This window comes from Trachymyrmex cornetzi, unplaced genomic scaffold (assembly GCF_001594075.2).
Source record: "Trachymyrmex cornetzi isolate Tcor2-1 unplaced genomic scaffold, Tcor1.1 scaffold361, whole genome shotgun sequence".
Classification (NCBI taxonomy): Eukaryota; Metazoa; Arthropoda; class Insecta; order Hymenoptera; family Formicidae; genus Trachymyrmex; species Trachymyrmex cornetzi.
Window position 1 is genome coordinate 88055 of NW_017298332.1, and position 26269 is coordinate 114323.

A 26269-nucleotide genomic window follows, 5' to 3' on the forward strand; every position below is an offset into this window, starting at 1 on the left:
ATCACAGGCGTTGAAATTTTACCTTTATTTTATGGGGTGACCTTCGTGCTAAAATTTCATTTAACGCCCTGAAAACTATACAATCACGAATTTAGTAAATGAACATAGTCAGCGCCATTGTAAAGAATATACTTGATCACTTACAGGAAAAATGTTTTTTTTTCAATTTTTTTTTTAAATAAAAATAGTTTTTAAACAAATCAAGTTGTGAGCAAAATCTTCGTGGTTTTCTTGTCGTTTACAAAAACTATATAAAATGAAGAGTATGATCGCATCTAGGTATCATAGTATTAACAAATAATTTTAATTTGTAAGAATCTGTGATTGATTTTGTTTGAACTAGTTACCTACATGAAAATTCATGCATGTATATGATGGGCAGTCTGCCCAGGGTAGATATTTATTTTGATGCGTTACCGTATCGAAACATTTGCCGCGCGGTAAGTGAAAAATCGTGTCGTGACGCGACGCTGCATAATACACGTGGAACCTTTTCAAGGTTCAAATGCAAAAAATTAAGGCGGAAGAAAAGGGGGCGCCTAAATAAATTTGCGGGGGGGCGCACATAGGCTTAGTTACGCCACTGTGCTCGAGAATCAAAATCCAGATTTACATCAATCCATCAATAATATTGTCAGTATTTGTTAATACTAACAATATTATTGATGGTTTGACGTAAATCTGGATTTTGATCCTCGAGCATGATCTTTATTAAGATCCATGTCACAGTATATTACAATGCAATAGATAATGCACGTAAAATTAAAGTAAAATATATTGTCTATAATACTGATCGTATAAAATTGTAAAAATATTGATGCATATCTGTCAGCGTTACTAATTCGATATTACTAATCAGTATTATTGACCGTGTAGAATCATTTTTAAAGTTTTAGAAAGTGGATTTTTGTGTTACGAGCAAAGTTCGCATAGTGGGCAATGCCGAGTTGCCTGCTGTACAATGTAGACATTGCCTGGGCCGCGCACCTATTTTTAAATCAATCATAATATACTCATATGTAAGCAAAAATATTGTAATCTTGCTTTAAAGATATTAATTTTGATTTAATTAAATTTCTTTTGATGCAAGTATTAGTTTGCATTCAATTCAAGACTTGCTCAATTAAAAATCTTACATCAATACAAATTCAATCAAATCAAGACTAATCTTTAAAGCAAGATTACAATATTTTTGGTTATATATGAGTATTTTATGATTGATTTAAGAATAGTCTTTTTTCTATGTCAACATTGCCCAATACCCCAAAAAAAAATTCTGCTATTTAACGGTTCTGTGTTAATGTCAGAGGATTTTCCATTTATATATATAACCTCAAAAGGATACTCTACAAAGTAAAGGAACTTTGTATAACCATAAAGTACTGGATTTAGGATTGCAATCCTCTCAATATTAGAAGAATGTCATGCACGCTTACTACGGTAGCACGTAAATGACAAACTTCTAACAAATAAACGTGCCGCTAGTATCTTGTATATCCTCTTATTTCAAAAGGCTATTTGAGTTATTATAATAGAATTTTCTATAGAGGAATTAATTTTTTATCATAGCTCATGTGGCCTTATTTTAACAGATGAATACGTGTTATAAATACACGCACCTGATTAATGTAAGATTAATGTAAGATTTTTTGCTTAGAGGAAATGCTAAGAGGAATTCCCCGCTTATCGGCAGAATATTTTTTTTTTGGGTGAACGCGATTGGGTTGGGCAATGCGTCGACATTGCCCATTTGCGGACTTTGCGTAATAGATATATATATATATATGTAGAGAAATAAAATTCTATAAAAATATCATATTATATAAAACAATTGTCTCTCTGGTTTACCAGGTTGACGATGCTAATCCTGCCTTCCCGAGATCAACAGCGTACTGGTGGTTTGGGTGCAAGTCTGCTAACAAAGGGACAATAGGTAATGATCGCTGGCCATTCGCATTTGCCAGTAATCTGGACGTGGCTGATACATACGACGATTACGGTAATCTTGACAGCGTTGGTGACATCATTCTAGACGCAGGTACAAAATCTCTATCGAATCCTGCCTACCCTCGAATAAACTTAAAGATATCCATTGTCCGCGACGATGCTTATCTTAAATCGAATGTCTCTTGAAGTAAATATCTTGAAGAATAGCTCTTCATTTTTTAATTAATTCATAAAGTTAATTTCAGACTCTTCCGTATTCTATCATAGATTTTATTCTTCAGCTTTTATGGACACGTGCGTCGAGAGTAATTACTGTCACTGTACTTATATTAGTTGCCATTAATACACCGTCATAATAAGAATGTTCCTAGAACAACGAGATGAATAAATTTCCGCGAATTTACATGAATTGCGCTTCCTTTAAATTAATACTTTGGAAAATCGCGATAGTGGATACCTAGAATTCTGTGCTTTGCTCTGTTCTAATTCACTGAAAATAATCAACAATTGTGGAAACAAATAATCCCCTTGGCATGAAGGCAGGCAGGAAATGCGATATTAAAAACTTTGGTGTCTCTTATACCTGGCTATGATACTGGGGCTACTTTGCGTGAAAAAGACACGTGCATGCAATACTTAAAAACAAGAAGAAAATCAGGTTTAATTCTTGAACAATTAACATAAAGTTTAAATAGAATAAAATGTTAAAATAAACTAGTAGATTTGCGAGTTAAATTATTGTTGTGATGTTGTAACATATCCTGAGATATTACAAGCATGATAATTTAAAATGACTCTTTCGTATTTTATCGAGTCACAGATCGCTAAAATCGGATATGACACAACGCAAATGTTCGTATACACAACGAAACATATTTTGAACATTACTAAACGTATCATAATTCAAGCTGTCGACACGGAAATTGCAAAATTAGGTAACTGAAACATAAAAAAACAAAGTAATGCTTGCACGATTCGTCTGTACGCATAGAAACGTTAATGCTATTATTTTGGCAACCCTTCTATTGCCTATTCACATCACTAACCAAGCATATTCGAAATTGCAAATTAAATAATCACGTTATTATAATTTTGTGTCTGATAGAACTAGATTAACATTTAATGCATATAAAACATTAATTTATTAACGTTATAATGTTATCATTTGTTAACTTTAATGTTGCACACAATTTTAAACTAATCGCTATAATTGTACTGTAACATCGCGTATTACAAACTCGCGAATTGAAAATTTTTCGTTTTGCAATTCGTCAAATTCATTTCATGGCTTATATCGATTCTTTATCGAGGAAGCTAATAATTTCACTTATTATCACTTATTATCGATGTCTGCTGTACATTAAAGCCCAGAGTATTTATTAGCCAGGCGATGGATGAGAACAAAGTATTTGATTTCTGAGAACTTCAACATCGAAAAGTAAATGGTGATAGATAGCGCGAAAGGTCGCCGTATATCATCGTCGCCGCATCCAGTTTGACAAGACAAAAGTAAATATATATCTTAGAAATAAGGATCTTTTTTTTTTACGTTCTCTCTCTTGTTCTTGTTTTTCGCTTACACGGACGGCTTTCATTCGTTATAGCACATTACGGTTATGGTTCGCGTCAACTATTTATGCCTCTTTTGTTCTTTACGCGTACTCTATCTCTATTTTCGATCTCCCCTAGAGTGACTTTAATTATTAATATAATAAAAATATTATATGTGATATATATATATATGTATAGCATGAATCTTTTCCTGCATCTTGCTTATCTCATAACTTTAATGACACACGTAGAAGATAGTGAGTAATAGCAAAGTTTACACATCTCATCAAAAAACACGCACCAACTTACTCTAAAATACATGCACATGAGAGCACACACGTGCACCTGACATAAGCGTGAAACAGGGAGGTGCATGAATCACTGCCGTTGGCAGTTATGTTGTTTGGAACTTAATCTAGCATAAAAGCGTGTTTTCGACTTGTAACAATACATCCTTCTAACAATAGATCGACTCTTACAGGAAATCCTTGCTCCTTTCGATTCTATTTTCATTCGTTCTTTTCTTCTGTTTGTTTTTTCACATTAAAAAATATTTGTATTCGCAAATATAGTATTTTACATGCACGCCTCGTTGCACAAGTATTTAATCTCAGATGTCCATCGTGTCCGTTGAAAATTAATATTTTCATGTGTTTTGCAATCACGCATTAGTCCTGAATCGCACAATCCTTTCCTCTTTCTTTAATTTATTGATGGGGTTTTATGAGAAAGTGCACTCTTGATTTTTGGTACTTTATAAGTTTTCTCTCTGTATTCTTTCTTAGTGATCTATTTTATCCATATTTTTATTTTACTTATTTTATTTTCTCTAAATTCTTTGAAGAATTTCACTTTAAAAGAGAATAACTTAAAGAATAAAAATTGAGGCAGTCTTGAAAAAAAAAAACAATTTTGGCTGTCTTTTCAATCTTTAATGCCCAATTTCTTCACCTCTAGATAACTTTATCCGAAAAATATCTCCCAGAATACAATGGAGATATCTCCTGGATAAGGTTGTCCGCAACTTATCTGGAAGTGAAGAAATCGGGCATAAGAGTGACATTCACTCTAAAAGTTTTAAAAAATTTGAATTACTTCTCCGTATAGATAATTGCTTAAAATTGATGAGAACCTATAAGAAGAGCTATAAAATATCTTTTTGATATATATCTTTTTATATGAAAGTTGTATAAAACTTTTATACTATGTATTTCGGTTTTATTCTACTATGTGTTCATTTACTTTTATATTATACAAGATCCCATTTTAATTGCCGTAAGTAAATATTTCGGAGAATATATATCCAGGAAAAAATGTTATATATATGGACATATTGTATATAAATATATATAAAATATATCAATTTTATGTATATTTATATATAAATATATATGAAACATTTTTTCCTGGGTAGAAGATACGAAAAATGTTTTCGACAAAAGTAGTGGCTTGAGAGAGCAAATAATAATAAAATCAACTTTTGAGAAAAATAAATTTTTCAAGATCATATGAAAATTATCACTATTTCGTTTAAATATGATGCCTCCAATAATTCTGCATATAAAAGTTGAGATTGTAATATCGAAAAAATCTCAATAGTTGTCGAGTTATTTTATATTTTATTCTGATATATATTGAAATATGTATAAAATATCTCGTAAACTATTAATTTTTTATAATCGTACCTTAATACTTTTTTATGCATAAAAAAATGAGATCAATTGTGTAAAGAAAACAGATAATTTTATTTTTTTAAATAGCGACAACTTTCGTACCTTGAAAAACTAACTTTATTTTTTTAAATTAATTTTACTATTATTTATACTTTGTACATACATTCATTCCAGTTTTAATATATTTTGAAAAATAAATACTTATTGTTAGAAAAATATGAAAATAGTGTAAAAAATAAATATATAATTTTCTACTTTCTAAATTTCTTGGAGTGAAAATACTGCCATTGAAATGGAAAAAAAGTAAAAATATTTGCACTCTTGAATAAGAATGGCAGATTTACACTGTATTTTTTTTAGAGCGAAATATTTCACACGTTTGAAGTATCTCCAAAAAAAGGAGTGAGAGATTTCTTTCCTTTGAAGTGAATCTCACTCCAAATGAGTAAAAATCTGCTACTCTTTTTCAAGAGTGCTAATGTTTTCTTTTACAATAGTGGCAGTATTTTAATTTTTTTGGAGTGAGATTTTACTCTAAGAAATTTAGAGAAATTTGTTGCCAACGGATTTTCTAACAAATGTAAATTTGTAATTGTTTTTGACAATTGCGAACGAGAATGATCACGAGATAGAACACAGAAAATTTAAATCTGTAAGATTTAATTTAATCAAGATTTAAGACATGCTCATTACTTCTAGCATGGGGATCTTTAATTCCTACTTAAGTTATTTAACATTATAAAATATCTCATATATTGACATTCTCATGTATTTGGTGCTTTCAACAAAATGGCTTGCCTTCATAATGACGTCCTAAAATCAAATTCGTATCCTACGAATTTAATTTAATTTTGCAATCATAGTTTTAATTATTCGCTTAAAGCAGGCCTGTTCAATTTGAGCTCTGGAGCCAAAACGCAAAGTCATCGATGCAAAAAAATTCAGTGTAAGATTTCGGGAACTGTAAAGTATCGATAAACATCACTCAGATATCAACACTTTACAGTCCCCGAAATTTTACTCACACTGAATTTTTTGCGTCGATAGCTTTGCATTTTGGCTTCGGAGTTTAAATTAGACAGGCTTGGCTTTACGGGCCTTCTTCTACAATAAGCCGCAAGTCAAAATTCTAAGCGATCTTAAGTATCATAATCGGTGAAGTTGGCCAATAGCCAACTTGAACGACTTGGTTAAGACTGGTTAAGACTTCTGATGTTCTGATTTATGGCTTATTGTAGAAGGCCTATTAAAGTAACGTTACGACAATATACTTACAAATCAGGCAGCCATGTTGGGCTATGTTCAGATTCCTATCCGAGTGCCACCCAGGTATCACTTTATCCTTATTATTTACCGAACGTTAAGGGGTTATGCCTACCTATAAACTTCAAAAAAATCGATTTTTGGATTTTGATATTTTCTTAATTATCCTTATTATTTACCGAACGTTAAGGGGTTATGCCTATACCTATAAACTTCAAAAAAATCCATTTTTGGATTTTGATATTTTCTTAAAGTACACACTTTCAAAAATATTCCCTGTAAATTTCAAGTCGATTCGACAAAAATTGACGAAGTTATGTGAGTTTAAAGGTATACTGGTTTGAACGTTTGAAGCAGGTATTTTACGTGAAATTGCGTATTTTTTTTTTTTTTAATTTTGTACAGTCCGAACTATTGGGGGAAAATGTAGAGGATTTGATTCTAGCTGTTAGGGATTTTTTGGAGATCCTAAGATATGTTTTTTAGGAGACACCTTTCAAAATCATTTGGCAAACTTCAAACGCATTTTTCTCAAAACCACATTTTTAAAATCGGTGACCAAAATATCTCGAGGACCGCTGCATCGATCAAAATGAAATTTGGTAGGCTTCTTTAATACTACAAAATCTAGTGCCCGATTGTGGCTATTTTTTTCGTTGCGTATTTTTTTTTACTGATAAAAAAACGAACGAATTTTGATAGAAAAATCGTACTTTCGAATTTGAACAGCCGCCATTTTGTCGCAAATTAATTTTTCAAAAAAATGAACGATCAGGCACTAGATAATCTTATATATTAACTAAATTTGTCGGTTTTTTTTACTTCAGATAAATCAGCTCAAAGCTAGAGTGATCACCGCAAAACGTTTCTAGAAAAACTGCTTCTGGGAGATTTACTCACATCTTCCTTAATTATCGATATTTTGCAATAAAAAAAATACTGAATTATCCTCTCGAAATACATATATTCGAAAACATAAACGTTCATTTCAAAAGCACTTCCAATTTTTTCAAAAAAAAATTCCCAAGAATACGAGTTTTTCCGATCATGCAGGTAGACATATAACCCCTTAAACAAGGATGACATGACATCCGGAGAACACCCGGGTGGGAATCTGAATACGAGCTTGAATGTGAAATTTATAATTCGACATTGTCATATAACCTCTTTCTACCGATATAAAAAGTTCAAACGTGTTAAGCCTTAAACACAATAGGCACAGGCAATAGGCACAGGCAACAGGGAATAACGAATCTTCCAATCAGAGCTGTGGGATATAATATCGAATTTACATATCAGAGCTCCAATTGGATAGTTCGTTATTTTCTGTTGTCTGTGCCTATTGCGAGCTTATTGCCTGTGTCTATTGTGTTTAAGACTTTAGTAAAAATTATATTCACAAAATTAATTACCTGAGAATAGCACTAAATACTGAGCTGTGAACAGACAACAGCGATGTTTGCTTGTAAAAAAAACCGTGAGAAGGAAATGATCTACCACCCGCATTAACCGGGAGCAATCACCTTTTCCAGACGACAACAATGTACATCCCGAATTCGGGAAAAAGTGAGCGGTCAAAGCGGCGCGACCCACGACCGGTACACGTGCCAAATATCCCGATTATTTACACGCGGAAAAACCAAATAAAGTTCCAAACAACAACAGTCAACCGGCAACGGCGGCAAGAGAGCGAGACCGAGAATTAACGGCCGACATCTTCGTGCCTGTTTGATTGACCTGTACTGTTTCGCGCTCTCGAATGTGCGCATGCGTCGTTCTGCATGGCGTGTCATTCGAGATTACCCGCCACTACGATTCAAATTTGAATTCGACAGGAGGCACCGACGAGCTCGTCACATCATCGAATCACCATCATGAAAACTCTGGGGCGTCCGTGAATTCGCTGCATTCATTGGAAAGCACACGGCAACTGTTGCTCGGCATCATAACAGTGATCATCGCGAGGTTCATCGTGGCTACGTAAAGGCAGCGTCGACTTTGAGAAATCGATGCAGTGACTTGAAACTCGAATCGATATGCGTGCGCGAAATGTGATCAAAATGTGTCGATAGAATTTTTGTTTATTTTTGAAAAGTGAATGTCAATTGAAATCGTCGTTGGTGGGTTCAAGAACTTGCGCTTTCGGTAATTAAGTAGATAGTTAGAAAATTATGACGAGTAATATTTCCGCCGCAATTAAACCGTCGAGTTGTTGCGTTGTTGCGCAAGTGTATGCGCGGCGCAGCTATAGCACGTATTTGAATTGCACTATTCAAAGATATATATGAGCTGTTTATTTTAAAAGTGATCTAAGTCCATTTAAAAAAAAAAATGTTGTTTATGACAGCTAACTTCAAGTTGTACACGCTACTACAAAAGTCAACAACAAAACATTGAACTTAGGCCACTTTAAAAATAAACGGCTCATATATATCTTTCAATAATGTTTCACACGCAGTAACATAACATAGAATGTTCTACACTGCCTATTTATTCGCGTGTCCATTATTCGCAAAGACTTTAAACATCAAAGGCACTTATAAATTCCTTGGGATCCAATTGTTTGATTAGATCGCGAGGTGTATAAAAGGATATTCGGACATTGCGACATGACAAACAATAATCGGATTCTTTATTGACAATACTGTAATTAAAAAATATTTGTTGATTAATTAAAAGTGTTATGTGAATATTAGACTCTCCTACTTACGTAATGTAAATCCTAAAATATTTTATGTAACAGTAAGCAATTACAGCTTATATATTACTTTCATTAAATATCTAATCTTATTTGCATGCGCAATACATTTTTATATGTATGTAAATATCTATACTACTAGTGTCATCGTTGCTGCGTTGCGACTATTCTAAAGTGACTGTTATCTTATGGTGCAAGTGCCTTAGAAAGTATTTTTGTAATTTATACAACTCTCTGAAATGAATTGTAAATGCCAGATATGTTCAAGCGCAACTTTTTCTATACGTCATTTCAAACTAAGTGTTTGATTTCGCTTCCATTATGCGACGTTGCGTATGTTGAAGAGAATCCTTGTTTTTATATAAATGCTTTCTTTACGATTTTTTCCATTGATAGCTTGTTTATTTTGTAGTTTTATATACAATGATGTGTGTGTGTATATATATATATGTATGTATGATATGTATAAATATATATATATATATATATATATATATGTATTTATACACATACGTATGTCTGTGTGTGTGTTCATATGTATATGTACATACATATACATATGTTTAGAGTGTATAGTTATATATAACTATATGCAAATTGTCAGATTGATCTGACATTAATGGTGCTGTATGTGTGAGAATTTATGTATCTATATAATTCTTATTTATATAAAGTGCCTTTTTCTTTTCTAGATTTCTATTGTGTAAAATAAAAATGCACTTTAAAACACATTTAGTAAAACATATAACAATCATTTTTTGATAGAAATGAAATCCTGCAAAATTATATACATAAAAAGATTGTCTTCGTTCAGTATTAACAGATGTTATAAAACAGTCTTAATACTTGTACGTATCCTATATTTTCTTACATTTCAAAAAGTATTTTAGTCTAATACGAATGTTTGACCAGTACTTAATTGTTAAAGATTATACTTAGCCTTTAAGTATTATCAGAGTAAAAGAAGAAAGGCTTTGTATTTTTCATCAATATTTGTTGAATAAGAGAATTTCTGTGCAACACAAAAATAACTTTTTTACTACATGATCTTATTTTAAACTCATTATAAATTATTATCGTTTGAGTCAGCTCGAATATTATCGTCTAATACGTAATTTTAATTGTGCAACGCCTTTCTTTGTGTTACTACTGATATTAGGATATTTAATAATTCATATTGAAACTTGCCACGCTATTTTGTCGTGCCTTAAACAAAATCTCTATTGTATTATATTTTTCATTGTCATATAAATAATATTAATAAATACATATGTTTATTTTAACCATTTCATATTTTCAATTGCATTTATTAGCTATATACGTATTTTGTTTACATAAATACACTCACGCGCGCACGCACACACACTAGGCGTCTCTCTCTTATTTTTGTATACTTATCCTTATATAGGAAGATATCGCACGAGATTCATCTTTAATATTTGTATAAAATCATCATAATTCTTTTCTAATATTTATGAGATCCTTTTTTAATACTGGTTTATATGCTAGAAGTTTACTGTAGCTTTTAAGAAGTTGTTTCCAAAAATGTATAACGTCTGACACTCGCAAATTATTCCATATAAAGTCTCTTCCGCGATGAGCAATCTTTTTTGCTAAATCGTCATTGTTCCTTGCAAATTCAATCAAATCCCTGAAAAAGTAATGAAACAAAATAGACCAAAACAAAAAGATTGGTAGTTTGATAAAGGTACAAACATTAATAATATTATAGCAAAATTAAATGTGATATCTTACTCCAACTCTTGTTGATCTGCATTTTTGGGAACGGGTATGTAATGAATCCATGGTTTCATGGCATAATAATAAAATTCCATCCATTCGTCGCTGACGTGAAAGACCAGTGATCGGCACAAAAATAGATGTTTATGTCGAAATGAAGCTGCCACACCTCGAAAATTGAATAAATATTTGTATGTACAATGCGATTCTAAAGATAATTCTGACGCTGGTGTTGCGTGCAAAGTATCCTAAAATAAAATTCAACTGTCTTGTATATTTCGCGTTATTACACATATAAAATCCGCTAATGTGATTAAAAGACAATACGACAATACCTCATTAGATTTCCATGCTTGATTCTTAGTATATTGAGCGTCTACTAAATGAGATTTATTACGACTTAATAAAATTAAATTATCGCGTTCCGAACTTGTTCTAGAGCCACGAAAAAATCCTTTACTTTCTTTCTTTTCCCATGAAATCTCCAAACTCGCCTTATTCAAAGTTTTACGGTGTTGATCCCATCTGCCAAGACCACGGGGATATAACGAGATAGCTGGACCACCTTCCCAAAATGCCCATGCTGGATACATAATATCATAATATTGTGGTGTCTATAAATACATTTTGCAAGCTGCACAGCTCTTATTAATTTCAACAAAACATAATTGCATAAATATATATATCCTATAAATTGTATCTTGTTATAAATCTTTGAATAGATAAGACTTATCTCTTACCTTACTAAATGAAAAAACTGGCAAAGCATTTCCAAAATATTCACTAGATTGAGGATAATCCCTAGTATTTATAACTAAATCTGTATCGGATAAATTACCAATTATCTTTAATAAAAAATGTTCAATTCCAGCACATCTGGCTGGAAACATGCAGTCTTTCTCTCTGTACAATTGACCTTTGATTATTTGGTAAAATGTACCCCTATGTGCAAAATTATCATAAAATTTAGAAAATTTAGTTGAAAAGGGCAAAAGGTATTAATATTGGATCTGTTTTTAATAACTAAAGTAGTGTACACTTTTGGAACTTAAAATTAAGTAGGTATAAGTACAATATTTGGTTAAAGCAGAAATGGAAATTCTAGTTTAATAACAAGAAAAACAGGTCCAATATATAAAGTCTGATTCCAACATAAGATTAACTTTAATCTCAATTTAACTTAAATATTTATCTTTTTCTCTAATTTATAGAATTAGAAGAAGATAAAAAACAAATTTATAAATCAAGATTAAAGTTAATCTTATGTTACAATAAAACCAGGTCTAAATCACTGATCTATGTGATATACCATAGATACCTAGTTTTAGCAGCTTCAATCATTTCTTTGCTTATGCCCTTTTTTTTAAATGGCCTTAGGTCTCGTACAATTACATCTTTATAGCACTTATGCTTTGTGTTATTACATTCTTTGTAGTTTTGCTCTGCATTTTGAATCGCCACTAGATATTTCTTGTATCTTTCATTTGTTTCTAGAAATAGAAAAGATGACATATTTAATCGGGAATTTTATATGTATGTATAATATCGCATCGTATCGTATCACATATTCCATAATTATTACAGTTAATTTCTAATAAACAATACCTTTCGTGTACAGTGAATATTGGTGAGCAATCTCATTTTCTTTACAGGATTTTATCTCATTATCTGCTGAACAAAATTCTTCTTCACACAGGCGACCAGCGAAAATTGTCAAAAATATGATATAAACTAATATTAACATATTTTGTCACAATTTGTAATCGTTCAAGTCCAGGGCAGTCCAAAAAACTCCGAAATGTGCGTGAACTATAAACAATAAACATATATGCGTAAGGTGGTTTGTAACTGGCGACATCTACGCGTGAAGAAAGCCACTAGAAATTGCGTCTATCTGAAATATCAATTGTTGATAATTTTACAAATCCCTACAGATGTCACTAAATGTATGCTTTTTTTTTTCCTTTGAATAATTATGATGTATATGCATCTATGACACATACACTAAGTATATTATGTAGTAATGTGTATATACATGTGATGCTGTTTTTTAAAATTCTCATGTTGAGTATCGATGGCTGCGTTCAGCAGAGAAAGCAGCTTTGCAACTGTCGTAAAATTCTTTAATATGATTGGTCTTGCCCTTAGTTCCTCACTGGATCTAAATGTATAAACCAAATTTTTTTTTCTTTGAATAATTATGATGTATATATGCATCTATGACACATACACTAAGTATTATGTAGTAATGTGCAGGGTTGGGAAGTAACGCGTTACTTGTAACGACGTTACTTTTTCGTTACTTTTTCGTTAACTAAGGGCAAGATCAATCATATTAAAGAATTTTACAACAGTTGCAAGCTGCTTTCTCTGCTGAACGCAGCCAATACGTCATATTATTTTGAATGTACTAACAAATTTTGTGTATATATTATAATGTAATGTATATATATGTATATATATTATGTATACCCTTGGGAGAGAAAAAGTGTTTCAATATACTGATTAATTATTCAGTAAATGATGATATTTCACCAGTAACTGGATGAAATATATCATCAGTTACTAAATACTTAATTAATACAATATTGAAACACTTTTTCTTACAACTTTATATCACATCATACATGTATAAATTTATGTATAATACACGTAACATATATTCTTGAGCCTTCCATGGGTGCTTTCTACTATAATATAAAGATTATGCGTTTCGCGGGTTTTTTCGGTGTCCTGATCCATTCTTGGAGTGCCAACGTTTCGTGAACCTTGCAGTTCACTTCATCAGGGCGAGGAGCAGTCTGATACTTCAGTATCATACCCGATACTACTTTAATATTTTTTTTGCATGAATATGATACATCAGATATTTTCTCTCTCCCTCCCTCCTTCTCCTCTCCTTTCTTTTTAATTCTTGGACCCATTCACTCTTTTAATCACTTACGCACTCACTTATTACTTGACGTAGTAGATATAGGTGAGCAAAATCATAACATATAGTTTTTTTAAGTTAATTTAATAAAAAAATCCACAGTGCTAGAAGAAAAAAAGTTAGCAGACATACTTGTAGTCAAACATTCTCAAAAAGAGCTTTTCACTTTTAAAGACAATTATTAAAGTTGTAATTGTTTACAACCAAATACGGTTACACTTCCAATCGAAAGAGAATCAAACAGTGCTGAGAACGGAAATTTATGCAAAGAATGCTAAGATTTCGCACTTTCTTGACTCTGGCTGGTATTCATAATCCGTTCTTATTACAAGGTCATCTTAAGTAATGTCTCAAGATGCTAATATTGCATTGGGTTATGACATTTTAAGATTGTACTTAATAGATCCGTTTGCGTTGCTTGCACTTTTGGCATTCGACATCTTCGCTTTCTCTCTTCAAGGTAAAATATGTATCTATCTCATTTTAAGTACAAAAATATTTGGGGATTTCATGCAACGCGAACAGACCTATTATGGTCTTAAATAATATAAAAATCGACTATAAACACTTCTGACTCTTAACTCTGCGTTTACCACTTGCGATTGTTTATCGTTTATGCGTTTATCGGAATGTATATAAGAACAATAAAAAAAACAATGTCCAGGCAAATTAAATATATCGCATTAAGCTCGATTTTCATCTTGTCTTTTATATAATATTTATCAAGAATTGAGTGAGCTATGAGAGAAAATTTCCTGGTGTTATCATGAAGGAGCTGTAGACGCAACAGGTGCAAAGGTAATTGAGGCATACCTTTTCACGCATTTTATGCATTTTACGCATTTTACGCCTTTTATGCTTCGTTCCTCAGCCGGATGAATCTTTATCGGATATAATCGCGTGATTTCCAAGGTTTAAACTGTAAGAAGAGATTATTATACCCCTTGATCGCGTATTACATCACGACATTGTTCATTGACTATCCGGAGAGATTTTACAAAAACAAATCAATTATAATTAACAAGATTACTCTCGCGTCCCTCGTTAAAAGAATCGAATCAAAGATTAGAAAATATTGTACTAATAATAATTATATAAGAAATCGGAATATATGATGAAAATAGAAAGACTCAATTCAAGAGAGAGAAAGATCGCGTTATTTATTACGTTATCATAAAAATTTCGAGTGTACAGAATTTAGAAATAGATGTGATAATTGCACTTATTGCAGCCGCGGTGACGACGGGCGGATAATGATTACGGTAAGTCAAACCGACTTTTGCAGAAGCAGCGCGAGAATCGAAACAATGGCGCTCCGAGAGGATCGTTCCACTATCGTGCGATTCTAATTGTAAGATATTCACGCGGTCTACGTACACCGCGTATAACAATTATTGCTTTGTCCCCACAATTCCGCGGGTGCGTACTCTCTTTCTCTCACGGAGTTTCTCCTACTATTCCGCAATTTTTCTCTCGTTATCGCATAGTACGGTTGGGAAACGTTTGCTTGCTTTTCCGCGAAAAGCGATCAATTACGACCGTATGGTTGTACGCGCGTGAGAATAACGTTACTTCTCTCGATCTAGAAACTGTTCTTAGTCTTTCGTACAATGCTTTTTTCTCGCAATTACAAGTATATTTTTCCGATCTCTCTCTCTCTCTCTCTCCTCTCTCTGTTGATTCTCGTCGCACATATTTTGTGAGCAGTCTAGTTATCCAAATTCTGAAATTTAAAAGCTTTACGTCATTTATGGATTTGAATTCAAAAAGGGAACAAAACCCTGAATGATACAAGATGTCTGTGTTTTATTGCTGCACTCTGAACCGCTGCAATAAGTTGAAATGAAACAAACGTATATTTGTTTCATTTCAATTTATTGCACCGTGTACTAGTTTAGAAAATGCAGCAATAAAAAACAGACCTAAGAACTCACAGTGTACAGTGGTGTATTATCTTTACATATAATGTGCTGAATTGAATTTTTCAAACGTTTATATGAATTAAATGTTATGCGACTATATTAATGATATTTCAAACTATTCCTTCTGAGATTAGCGACTCTGAGTCTCTAAGTACCTTTAAAAACAAATTTTATAATTACCTGTTAATAGAGTTTGCAACGTTACCTCATATAATAAGAATTTATTAAGACCGACATGAAATTAAATACTAAAGTATAAGCATATTCAATCCTATAACGGTCATAGCTAGATCTTTTTGCCTAAATAATTCCCAGTGAATTATCTATATCTTATATATGTACATGTATATATATCACATTTTTGTAGTTATTCAAACTGCGCGCCGAAATTTTTCCGGACTTTATCAAGCGCAATTAAACTACTGCAATAATATCACAAATTAAATCAAATTGACAAACAAATTCTCAATCTTCGATCCGATATCATATTATAAGGATGTTAATGTGCTGAAAACCTTAAATAGATTTATTGCGACCTCATATAAAAATAGCTCGTTATCATTTCCGTTCTTTTTCTTAAAAAGTAACACGTTATCATTACTCGTTATTGATTTGCAAATGTAACTCGTTATCATTTTACCATCACTCAAAATGTAAGCGAGTCGTTACTTTTTCATTACTTGTTTTTCTTGACACTAATAGAATATTATAGCGTTTTTCATTGGCAGAATTCAGTGACATTAAAGCTGTTATACACTACTCTAACCTGAATTTATTAAACATCTTTACATCGATTTGTGTACAACAGCTTAAAGTGCTCTGAGTGCGCACTGATTCTGCCAATGAAAAACGCTATTATACACAGATTTTTGCAGTAAATATTTTGAAGAGAGGTCAGATTTCTATCTTTTAGTAGAGAAATAAAATTCAAAAATTGATAAATGTATGTATATATGTATATATACATGGTTTAGTTAAGACTAAAACTTTTAGTGGCTAAAAATAAAGTAACGATAAAAAAAAGTAATTAGTGAAATCCATTATTCCAAAAATGTATAACGTACGTTATACATTAACATTAATCGTTATCTACTTGTTACCGAAAAAAATAACTTGTAACAGTAATGACGTTACAAGTAACGCGTTAAGTACTTGCCAATCCTGTCTATTAATTTTTAACATGATTGAAGTTTGATCGGCTTTTCGTGTAAATTACTCTTTATTTTATACCCAATAAACATCGTTCCGTAACATTACGTAATCATTACGGAACGATGTTTCACTGTTCTGTAAGAGTTACGTCATTTTCAGATCAAAATGTCAGCATATGTTAATTATATTTCGCGTAACAAAGTCAGTAAAAGAAAGGAACGTACACGTAACATTTATATACAAATAACGTAACATTATCACAGTTACGTAACATTTACGAAGTTTTCAGAGAATGAAAATTTATGTTATTCAAATTACGTAAATATTATGTTAATTATGCATCGAAATAGTGACAGTACGATCATACATAACAGTTATAGCCATTTTACGTCAATGATATACCTGCTACGTTTTGGTTCGTTGTGCTGTTCTGTAACATTTACATACACTATGCTATGTAAATGTTCCGAAATTGTGCACAGCCTGTTTACTGGGTACATATATTCTATACACAAACACATACTCTCACACCTACATACTCTGTTATTTTTATTTTATTTGTATTTTTTATTTTTTCTTTAGTTTATTTCTGTATTACTGTAAGGCTTTCAAGCCGTATATCTTGTACTGTATGATAATATATCTCGCGCTTGAGGGGATTAACTCTCAAGGCAAATAATTGGCGATTCTCTCTCTTTCTCTCTCTCTCTCTCTCGCTCAAATAAATAACGATTCATTCATTCATTCATTCATTCATTCTCTGTTTCTTTCTCCCTTGATAGTATCAATTCCAAGAAACTATTGAAAAAAACCTCGTGCACGAAAATTGTATTATAATAGTAAATATTTTATACTCTTGCCCCTATTATTATTCTTCAGTTTAATAAAAAAATTTGTCAGTTTATTAAAATAGTTTTAATAAAAAAAAAAAAAAAAAAAATTCCGTCTCGTGCAAAGGATAGCAAAAGTGGTGCACGATTGCAAAGACACAATTAAATTATATAATGTAATCTCGACGGAAACTAATTATAACGAAATTATGGCGATACTTTTTTGCCTCATTCACTCGTTCACTGAATAGGGTTTTGTGAAAGCCCCTCCGAACGGATGGGCTTCCTCCCTTGTCGGTTCCCTGCTTGGGAAGTTTGTTATCGTTTCCTACATGGTTTACTCGTGGTTCGCAACGATCACTTTTTTTCCTAATTCTCGCATGCTACCGTATGTAAAACGAATATTAAATGTATCATTAGTAGATTAAATTTTCTGCCGTTTACATGCTTAATTGAAATGTATGATGTCGACACAGAGTGATCATAAATTTAATATTGTCTTAAGCCTGTTCTACAATAGGATCGCAAGTCTAAAACCGTAAGAAATTGGCCAATTACAACTGAATATGAAAAAAATAATCAACTACGATTGGCTAATTTTTTACGACTTGCGACCTTATTGTAGAACAGGGTTTATATCGTTCGCTTTAAAATAAAAGAAAAATCGGCAAAAAGAGGTAATGGCGAATTCAATTGGAAGAACCAGTACGCATTGGTGCATATTAAAGCCGTTGTACACTGATTTAATAAAATATATATTTTACCTAATAGTACAATAAAATGTATTGAGTATTTCAGGATATAATCGATTTCTATATTTATGTATAAACATACACTGAGAAAAAAATGCTGTTGATTCAATTAAAGTCTATATTATGGACTGTCACTAACATAAGTAATTATAATTTATATATATTTTTATTGACATAAAGGCATAAATTATTATTTCAATAATCAAAGTCTTTGTGTCAATAAAAATATACATGAATTAATTACTTATGTTGGTAACAGTCCGTAATACAGACTTTAATTGAATGAACAGCATTTTTTTCTCAGTGTATCTTTACGTTATTTTGTGTACGACGGCTTTAATGTGCGCCGAGTGCACACTGAGTGCGTCCGATCGAATTCGCTATAAGAAAAGAGGAAATTTATTGCGAGTACAAGATACGAATTACATGTCATACAAGCTGACAGTTGCACGCACACATTTACCTACGCACATGTAACGTCGCACGCGCAATCACGATATCGTTTCCGTTTCGAGTCTGGGTGCAGTGCACAGTGAACAAGCGGAAAAATTGGCTCGAATCGACGGAATAACTTCCGGTGCTAGGAAAGGCGAGCCAAGTGTTATATGCCGGGTGGTCCAAACACCGTATACGCACACGTTCGCGCGTGCCATGTGCGTGTGCGTCTACGTGTTTACCGGTATCTATGAGCGAGCGCGTGCAACGACTTTATATTTAGAATTTAACCGAACACAAAACCGGGAATAGAGATCGGGCACACATCCGGAAGTCCGTTAGATGTGGCACGCTGCACCGGAGTCGAGAAGGTCGTTCGGAGGAAGGACGAAAGGCTGTGAAAACTGTGAAAGAAGAGGCGCGAATAGATCGAGGAGAAACTCCGATACGACACACTACTGTCAAATTAATCACAGTCACGTGTTAAAATGCATATAAAATAAAAAAAATGAAATTTCTGAAAATTAAGAAGCGTTTTATTTCTTCCCTTGCGCTGAAAATAATTTCAACACTTGTGTTATTCAGGAAACAAACTGACGTTATTTGCCGTTAAAACGTTATCAAAAGCGTCAAAATAACGATAAATAAGAGTCAGATGATTTCCTGGGTAGTTTTATACCATTTTCGCATCACAGAATAGTAGTTAGATAGCACGAGAGAAGAGTGCGCGCCTTTGTTTATCCAAGCATTTACACACGGTACCATTACAACAGCCGAGGTAATTATATTTTCACAAGGTACACAAGACGTGCATCGCGCTAACGATGACGAGTCATCTCAATCGTGGGAAAGGCCACATTGGCTGCGCTCAATTTCCGTGACGCTTGCAGTTGGCACGTCCGCAAAGATCCGGCGCGATGACACGTAACGAGCGCGAAACAGCGCGAACGGCACACACGTGGCACACCACTGACGTCACAGGCGTAACGCATCACGTTATACTCCCGCAGAAAAATATACTACTAGGGTCACTAGTATACAATAAGTAAATTCGACAAGTGCTGTTGTTTCACAATAAAATTTCAGTGAAATTTTAATGAAATTTTTTTAAAATTTTAATGAAATTTTTTGTCGAATTTATTTATTGCACTAGTGATACTAGTAGTATATTTTTATGTGGGCTAGGCGTCTTTATTTTGCCCTAACCCGCATAAAAATGTATTACTAGTGTATAAGTAAATTCGACAAGTCGTGTCATTAATAATGTAAGTAATAGTGGTGGAGAAAATTTCATTAAAATTTCACTGACATATTTTATTGTGAAACAATAAAATTTCAGTGAAATTTTAATGAAATTTTTTTGAAATTTTAATGAAATTTTTTGTCGAATTTATTTATTGCACTAGTGATACCAGTAGTATATTTTTATGTGGGCTAGGCGTCTTTATTTTGCCCTAACCCGCATAAAAACGTATTACTAGTGTATAAGTAAATTCGACAAGTCGTGTCACTAATAATGTAAGTAATAGTGGTGGAGAAAATTTCATTAAAATTTCACTGACATTTTATTGTGAAACAATAAAATTTCAGTGAAATTTTAATGAAATTTTTTGTCGAATTTACTCATTGCACTAGTGACACTAGTAGTATATTTTGATGCGGGAAGCCTTTTCGCGGGTCGAATCGCCGCGATTTCGACATGCCCCGCTCGTGTCTTATCACATTCATGATTGTGATTAAAACATTCGAAACTGTATATTTTTCTTCGTATCTCGATGTCAAGTTGTCTCGTTCTTTTTTCACACGTACGGATGCTAAAGATTTCTGATTCGCAATGCATGAATGAGTTCCGAATATGTCCACGTTGAGAACAGGACACCTCGATTAAGATCAAGTAATTTATTTCAATATGCGAGAGATATTGCATAAGTCCTTTCGTCTTGTAACAGAATTCTAAGAATATAAGAGTGTTAAATCAACTAATACCTATAAGAGAAACGCCACTTACGGTTAAAGTCAGGTGTCAGGAATAATACATCTATTATGTATTTGAATAAATTTATCTCATCGCCGATTATCTTTCGGGCAGTCATATATCTAAGATAAATTTATTTAAATACGTATAGACGTATTATTCCAACATCTGACTTTAAATGGCGTTTCTCTTACAATTGATTGATTTATTCATATAACTGTCTTATTTCTAATTTATTATCATTATTTATAAGAATTTTAACTTTAATACCGAATCTCTTTCAGTCGCACAATTCATATTCAAATGTATAGATGTACAAATATAATAATAATTATTATTATATTGCATACCATTGTATGAGGGAAACCCTTTGACGGAAATGCTTTAATCAAGGAAAACCTTCCTTCTTTCATAACGACACGACAATGACATGGCTATGGGATGTGTCTGTTTTATTACGTCCGTGTACACGTAACCGAGTGCTACCGGTTCTCGAGGAGAATAGGACGGGGGGCTGAAAATCGGAAATCCGACTTCTTTCTCCGGGATTATACCGTTTCCTGCCTCGAATCCCAATTCCCTACATCCGGCAGAGCGATTCTAATTCCCCAACGTTAACGCGGAGCATACGACAGCGCGACGCCACACAATGCTCTAATAAATAAACCTCTCTCTTTGAATCTTCTAATTAAAAAAAAATTTTATTTTGTACAAATACTCGATTTTACACATATGTTTACAATTTTCTGCAAATGGAATCGTTTCTTAATTATTATTAACTATTATTTCGATGTTCTATATGTATATCGAGCTTCAAAAAATCAGATGTATAGACTGGATATATATTATTCTTATACTGAGAAAAAAAGCTATTAATTTTAATAAATATTTAGTTTATTACTGTCAACTAAACATTTATTTACAGTAAATAAATATTTGTGTCCAATAAAAAAATGATTGTTAGATCAAATTAATGTATCAAAATAAATATATTTAATAAATATTTAGTTGGCAGTATTCAACTAAATATTTATTTAAAAAAATTGCAGATTATATATCTTTTTAATGTAAGTAAATCTGTAAATATATTATTTTAACGTAAGATATTTTAATGTAAAATACTTCTTTAAACATGTATAAAATCGGGTATTTGTATAAAATTAAAATGTTTTTTTCAATTGAAAGGCTCAATTTAACCCGGGAAAAAATGTTTCACATATAATTATATATAATTATATAAAATTATATACAATTATATATAATTATATAAAATTATATACAATTATATATAATTATATATAAAATATGTCCATATATATAACATTTTTTCCCGAGAAGCTAAAATTAATAATAGATTTCTTCAGACGTTGACATAAGAAAAATCGGCGTCTGACATTCCCTGAGATTTACTTGTCAGCTCTCTCATGTCAGACATATCACAGCTTTCTTCGCGGAGTGCACGCGTACTCCTACAATCAAATACGTTGGTATATGTATACTCGGCGTGCATTAGCGTACAATATGAAGAACTTGGCGTCTCCGTCAATGTTCGAAAGAGACAAGAAGATGCGGCACGCGACAATGGGACATTAAGAATCTGCTCTATCTAGAGCAAGAAGTAGACTCACTAAATCAGTCCATCAGCTAAGAAAGCGTAACGCGCGATACGTTCCACTCTTAGAAAACAGAGTTATTAATAAAGATTTCATCTTCTTCTCGGGATATTTTTCTTCTGATAAAAGTGCAGTGGGCGTTGCAACTGTACGGCATCGCTCTGAAGATCGGAAATTTATCGAGTCGAATACGTAAAGGTGCTCTCGAGGATATTCTTCGCATCATTTTTCCGATAGTATGACAAGAAAAATGGCAAGAAGATGAAATGTAAAAAGGACAAATTTAGCCATCGCTGCGGCTCTCTATGTTATCATCAGGACTGAATGATTGCGTTCAGCAGAAAATGCAGCTTTGCATCTATTGTTTAAAAATTTTTTTAATATAATCAGTTCTTGCTTTTATCTTGACGAAAATAAAAATTGGAAGGTAAGTCGAATGTAAGGAAAAATGACAGAAACACATAAACGAAGCTTCTAAGAAGTAAAAAGAGGCATTAATTCTTCTTTTACATTTCGTTATCTCAATTGTCGCCCTCTAGAAGCTTCATTTTACGCTTCTATTACTTTTCCCTCGCATTCGACTTACGTTCCGATCTATATTTTCGCCAGAGTAGTTCATTGGATCTAACTCTGTATAAAACAATCATATTAGAGAATCTTGCGACAATTGCGAAGCTGCATTTCTGCTGAACGTAACCAGTGTCTCGTTCATTTTGCAGAAAAAAAAAGAAATAAATTTCTCGGAAGAATGAAGGAAAGAACGTTACGTTGATTACAGTTGGAACATATAAAATGTGTAGTAGCACGTGCAATCTTTGGCACATGACGACGCGACGTATCGATCTCACCTTGGCCGATCGTCCGTCCCCTCGCATAGTTTTACGTTGTTCACGCTGAATGACACGAAACGATGCACGTGCTACATGCATTACGGCTCGGGGACGCATGCGCGCTAAACGTAAACCGTACGCGACTGTCACTACCACGACTTCATTCATATTTTTTCCTCGTAACTGCTCCACCCGTTCCATTCACGCGCTCGTTTGATCGAGGCGCGGCGCGGCGTAACACAGCGCGCGAGTTGAATAGTCTTCGATTCGCCGCCGTTGATAAGTACACCCTACAAATCCAAGTGTGTAAAGTGAATTCACAAAAAGTGAATTCAATATATATATATATATGTGTGTTATTTAGTTTTCCGTATAAAAATAACACTATACTATACGTTTAAATGTTTAAATTTTTATTTGCAGTAAATTTTTTATGCAGTATAATATAATATTATTTTCACACAAAAAACTAATCACATACATATATCGAAGTCACTTTTTATACACAAAAAAATACATATTATACGCAAGATAATAATTACTTGTTTCAAGTACTTCATATATTATATTCGCAAATTTATTCATAAGTTCATCCGAAGCATTAAATTTTTTTTTTTTTTTAATATATTCTGAATTCTCTAATAAATTCAATACTTTAATCAAGATTATTAAATTAAAATAAATTCGATTTGCTTATTGTATAAGATCGTTTCTTCGATAAATTTTATAATAAAATTCTTGTTTTGAGTACCAATAATGAGTCTTTCTTAAATTTGTATTCAGTATATTTCAAGAGTATTATAAAGGAAGTATTCTTTATTAACAATAACTTAAAACGAAGAAAGTAAATTGAGTAATCACTTTTCTTAGCAAAATATGGTATTTTTCTGTATATACACATTTGGATTTGCAGCGTAATTGCTTCATCTCGGTTGTCACATTTATGCGCAGCATAAATATGGTTTGCTAATATATTTTTTATTCTCTCTCTCTCTCTCTCTCTCTCTCTCTCTCTCTCTCTCTCTCTCTCTATTTGCGTATTCTATAGTCTGCATCCTCTTGATCGAATAATAGTCGAACAATAAAAAGCAGTCCGTAATTGCCATTTCATCTATTTTTATTCCATTACCTAACAGCTTTTCTCTTCTCTTTTTTCATACACGTATTATTATGCACGTCACGCAGGGTGTCGTAATACGTAGGACGTGCTTCATTCATCTAATTAATTCCAGAAATTCTAATTTCGGAAATTGAAACGTCATATCCCGTCCCTTTTGGAATATTTTCTCGCGCGTAATGCACGGTTATCAAGTTAGCCCGGTAATATACCGTACATGTACAGCGATCGCGTAATATTCTGTCGCTAGAACGGAAGTATTATGCGAAGGACGTTACGTTATCATTCAAATGTAAGTGATGTTAGTGCGTCCAAAAGAATTTACTCAAGAAGCCCATTTCCGGCGATAAGGAGGAGAATATTTGTACACTTACGTATGACGATGCGAGTAGTTTTGATAAAACGTCAAAGTGTCGTCTTGATAGTGAGTTTTGAATAAATTCGTTACAAAAAATATACAGGGTGTATATTAAGTACGCTAAAAGTTTTTATAAGGGGATTTCTTATACAAATTCAAGATACTTCATATGACCATTTGTCCGAAACGGTTTAATTTCAAAGATATAGGGTGTCAAAGTTGAAGAAAAATTTTCGTTTTGTCTAAAAATTTCGAAAACCACTTAAATTGTGATGAAACTTCGTATATATTTAAAGTTTCATCAAAGTAACTTTAATGATTCTCGAAATTTTCGGAAAAAACGAAATTAATGTCAATACTTAGTAAAAATGTAAAAAACAAATTTTAAACATTTTCTTTAAATGTTAAATAAAAATGGGGGCAAAATTGTGGAATAAAATTAAGTTATGCGCGCGATTCAAGTTTTATTTATACATAGAGCGTGTATTATGCGTAGTAAATGCTTAGTAAAAAATAATTATGTATAGAAAGGAGAAACGAAGGAAAGATATAATTCTCTTTTACGTTATTGTCTTTCATTTTTATAAAAAGATACAGACATTACGCGTCGCATCGTTTGCACGCGTATGAGAAAATCTTTTGTGAAAGTCTTGCAAAAGTATACATATATACGAAACTAGCTACTCCGAGGTTGCTCTCTGTTGTCACAAATCTTTATAATTAAGATCCAGATAGCGATATATATGTCGCCAAGAGTGGAAAAAATTTGAGCATCACGTAAAAAATATATATTTATTATACATTTTTGCACGCCATTAAATCATGGTAATCATCATGATCGTCGGTACGTTCATGGAGATTTCTACCCCGGCTATAATTAATATGATTTCAATGTACTCGATACGATCGTAAGGAGATAACGCGTATTACCTTGCGCTCGTTCACACCGAGGTAACAAAGGGAAAAAGTAGCAAAATTTTTCTTAGTTCACAAGCAACAATAAGCTTTTCTCTTTCCCTACGACCTATCGATCCGCCAACTTCATCGAGCGAGATACTCGGAATCTTTCCTATAGGATTTTTTCTATAAGAATTAATAATTTATATTGTAAAAATGTAGTCACGCACAACTCACGTTATTTTTTTTTCTCACCGTTTGCAAAAATGTCGCTTTTCCAACTTGATAAGTATTTCGATGTATCTGATGTGTGAATTTTTTTATTTTAGATCTGCGCTTTTTGTTCCATATATTGTTACTGATAATTTTATGCTGTAATTCTGGGAAAAAAAATATATATGCAAAGACATGTAATATACATAGATACTTGTATTAACAAACAAATAAAAAAAATGAAGAGAAAGAGAAAGTGTGACAGAGAAACAGAAAGAATCGAAGAAATATACTAAAGAAACGACGAATATACGAGAGAGAGAGAGAGAGAGAGAGAGAGAGAGAGAGAGAGAGAGAGAGAGAGAGAGAGA

At 32.5% G+C, this 26269-nt stretch overlaps 2 protein-coding genes across 6 annotated transcripts in view; one reads left to right on the forward strand and one right to left on the reverse strand.

Moving 5' to 3' along the window:
• Positions 1-8746, forward strand: part of LOC108763494 (Matrix metalloproteinase 1) — a 30931-nt gene extending 22185 nt beyond the window's left edge. The window contains exons 9-11 of one of the 5 annotated variants that reach the window (XR_001940222.1): positions 1852-2038; positions 3331-3456; positions 7967-8352. Coding sequence is in view for 4 of the 5 variants with exons in the window: in XM_018511159.1 (XP_018366661.1) it covers positions 1852-2038; positions 8270-8418 (336 nt within the window). In the remaining variant the exon portion in view is untranslated. Of the gene's footprint in view, positions 1-1851; positions 2039-3330; positions 3457-7966 lie in introns of all 5 variants that reach the window. The other 4 variants (XM_018511159.1, XM_018511161.1, XM_018511162.1 and 1 more) reach the window with 4 other exon arrangements.
• A 1271-nt stretch (positions 8747-10017) lies between these two features.
• Positions 10018-12658, reverse strand: LOC108763472 (O-glucosyltransferase rumi homolog). The gene is made up of 6 exons (XM_018511116.1): positions 12478-12658; positions 12191-12362; positions 11613-11814; positions 11208-11486; positions 10888-11120; positions 10018-10783 (listed from the first exon to the last, which is right to left on the reverse strand). The coding sequence occupies exons 1-6, from the start codon at positions 12614-12616 to the stop codon at positions 10585-10587; spliced, it is 1224 nt and encodes a 407-aa protein (XP_018366618.1). The 5' UTR covers positions 12617-12658; the 3' UTR covers positions 10018-10584.
• Positions 12659-26269: the final 13611 nt, after the last annotated feature.

What these genes read in the sequence shown, in the direction of transcription:
- LOC108763472 (XM_018511116.1), bottom strand. Translation starts at nt 12,616, where the DNA reads ATGTTAATATTAGTTTATATCATATTTTTGACAATTTTCGCTGGTCGC. An exon ending in ATATTCACTGTACACGAAAG is followed by an intron (nt 12,363 to 12,477) that starts GTATTGTTTATT and finishes TTCTATTTCTAG; the next exon opens with AAACAAATGAAAGATACAAG. An exon ending in ATTGAAGCTGCTAAAACTAG is followed by an intron (nt 11,815 to 12,190) that starts GTATCTATGGTA and finishes TTTTGCACATAG; the next exon opens with GGGTACATTTTACCAAATAA.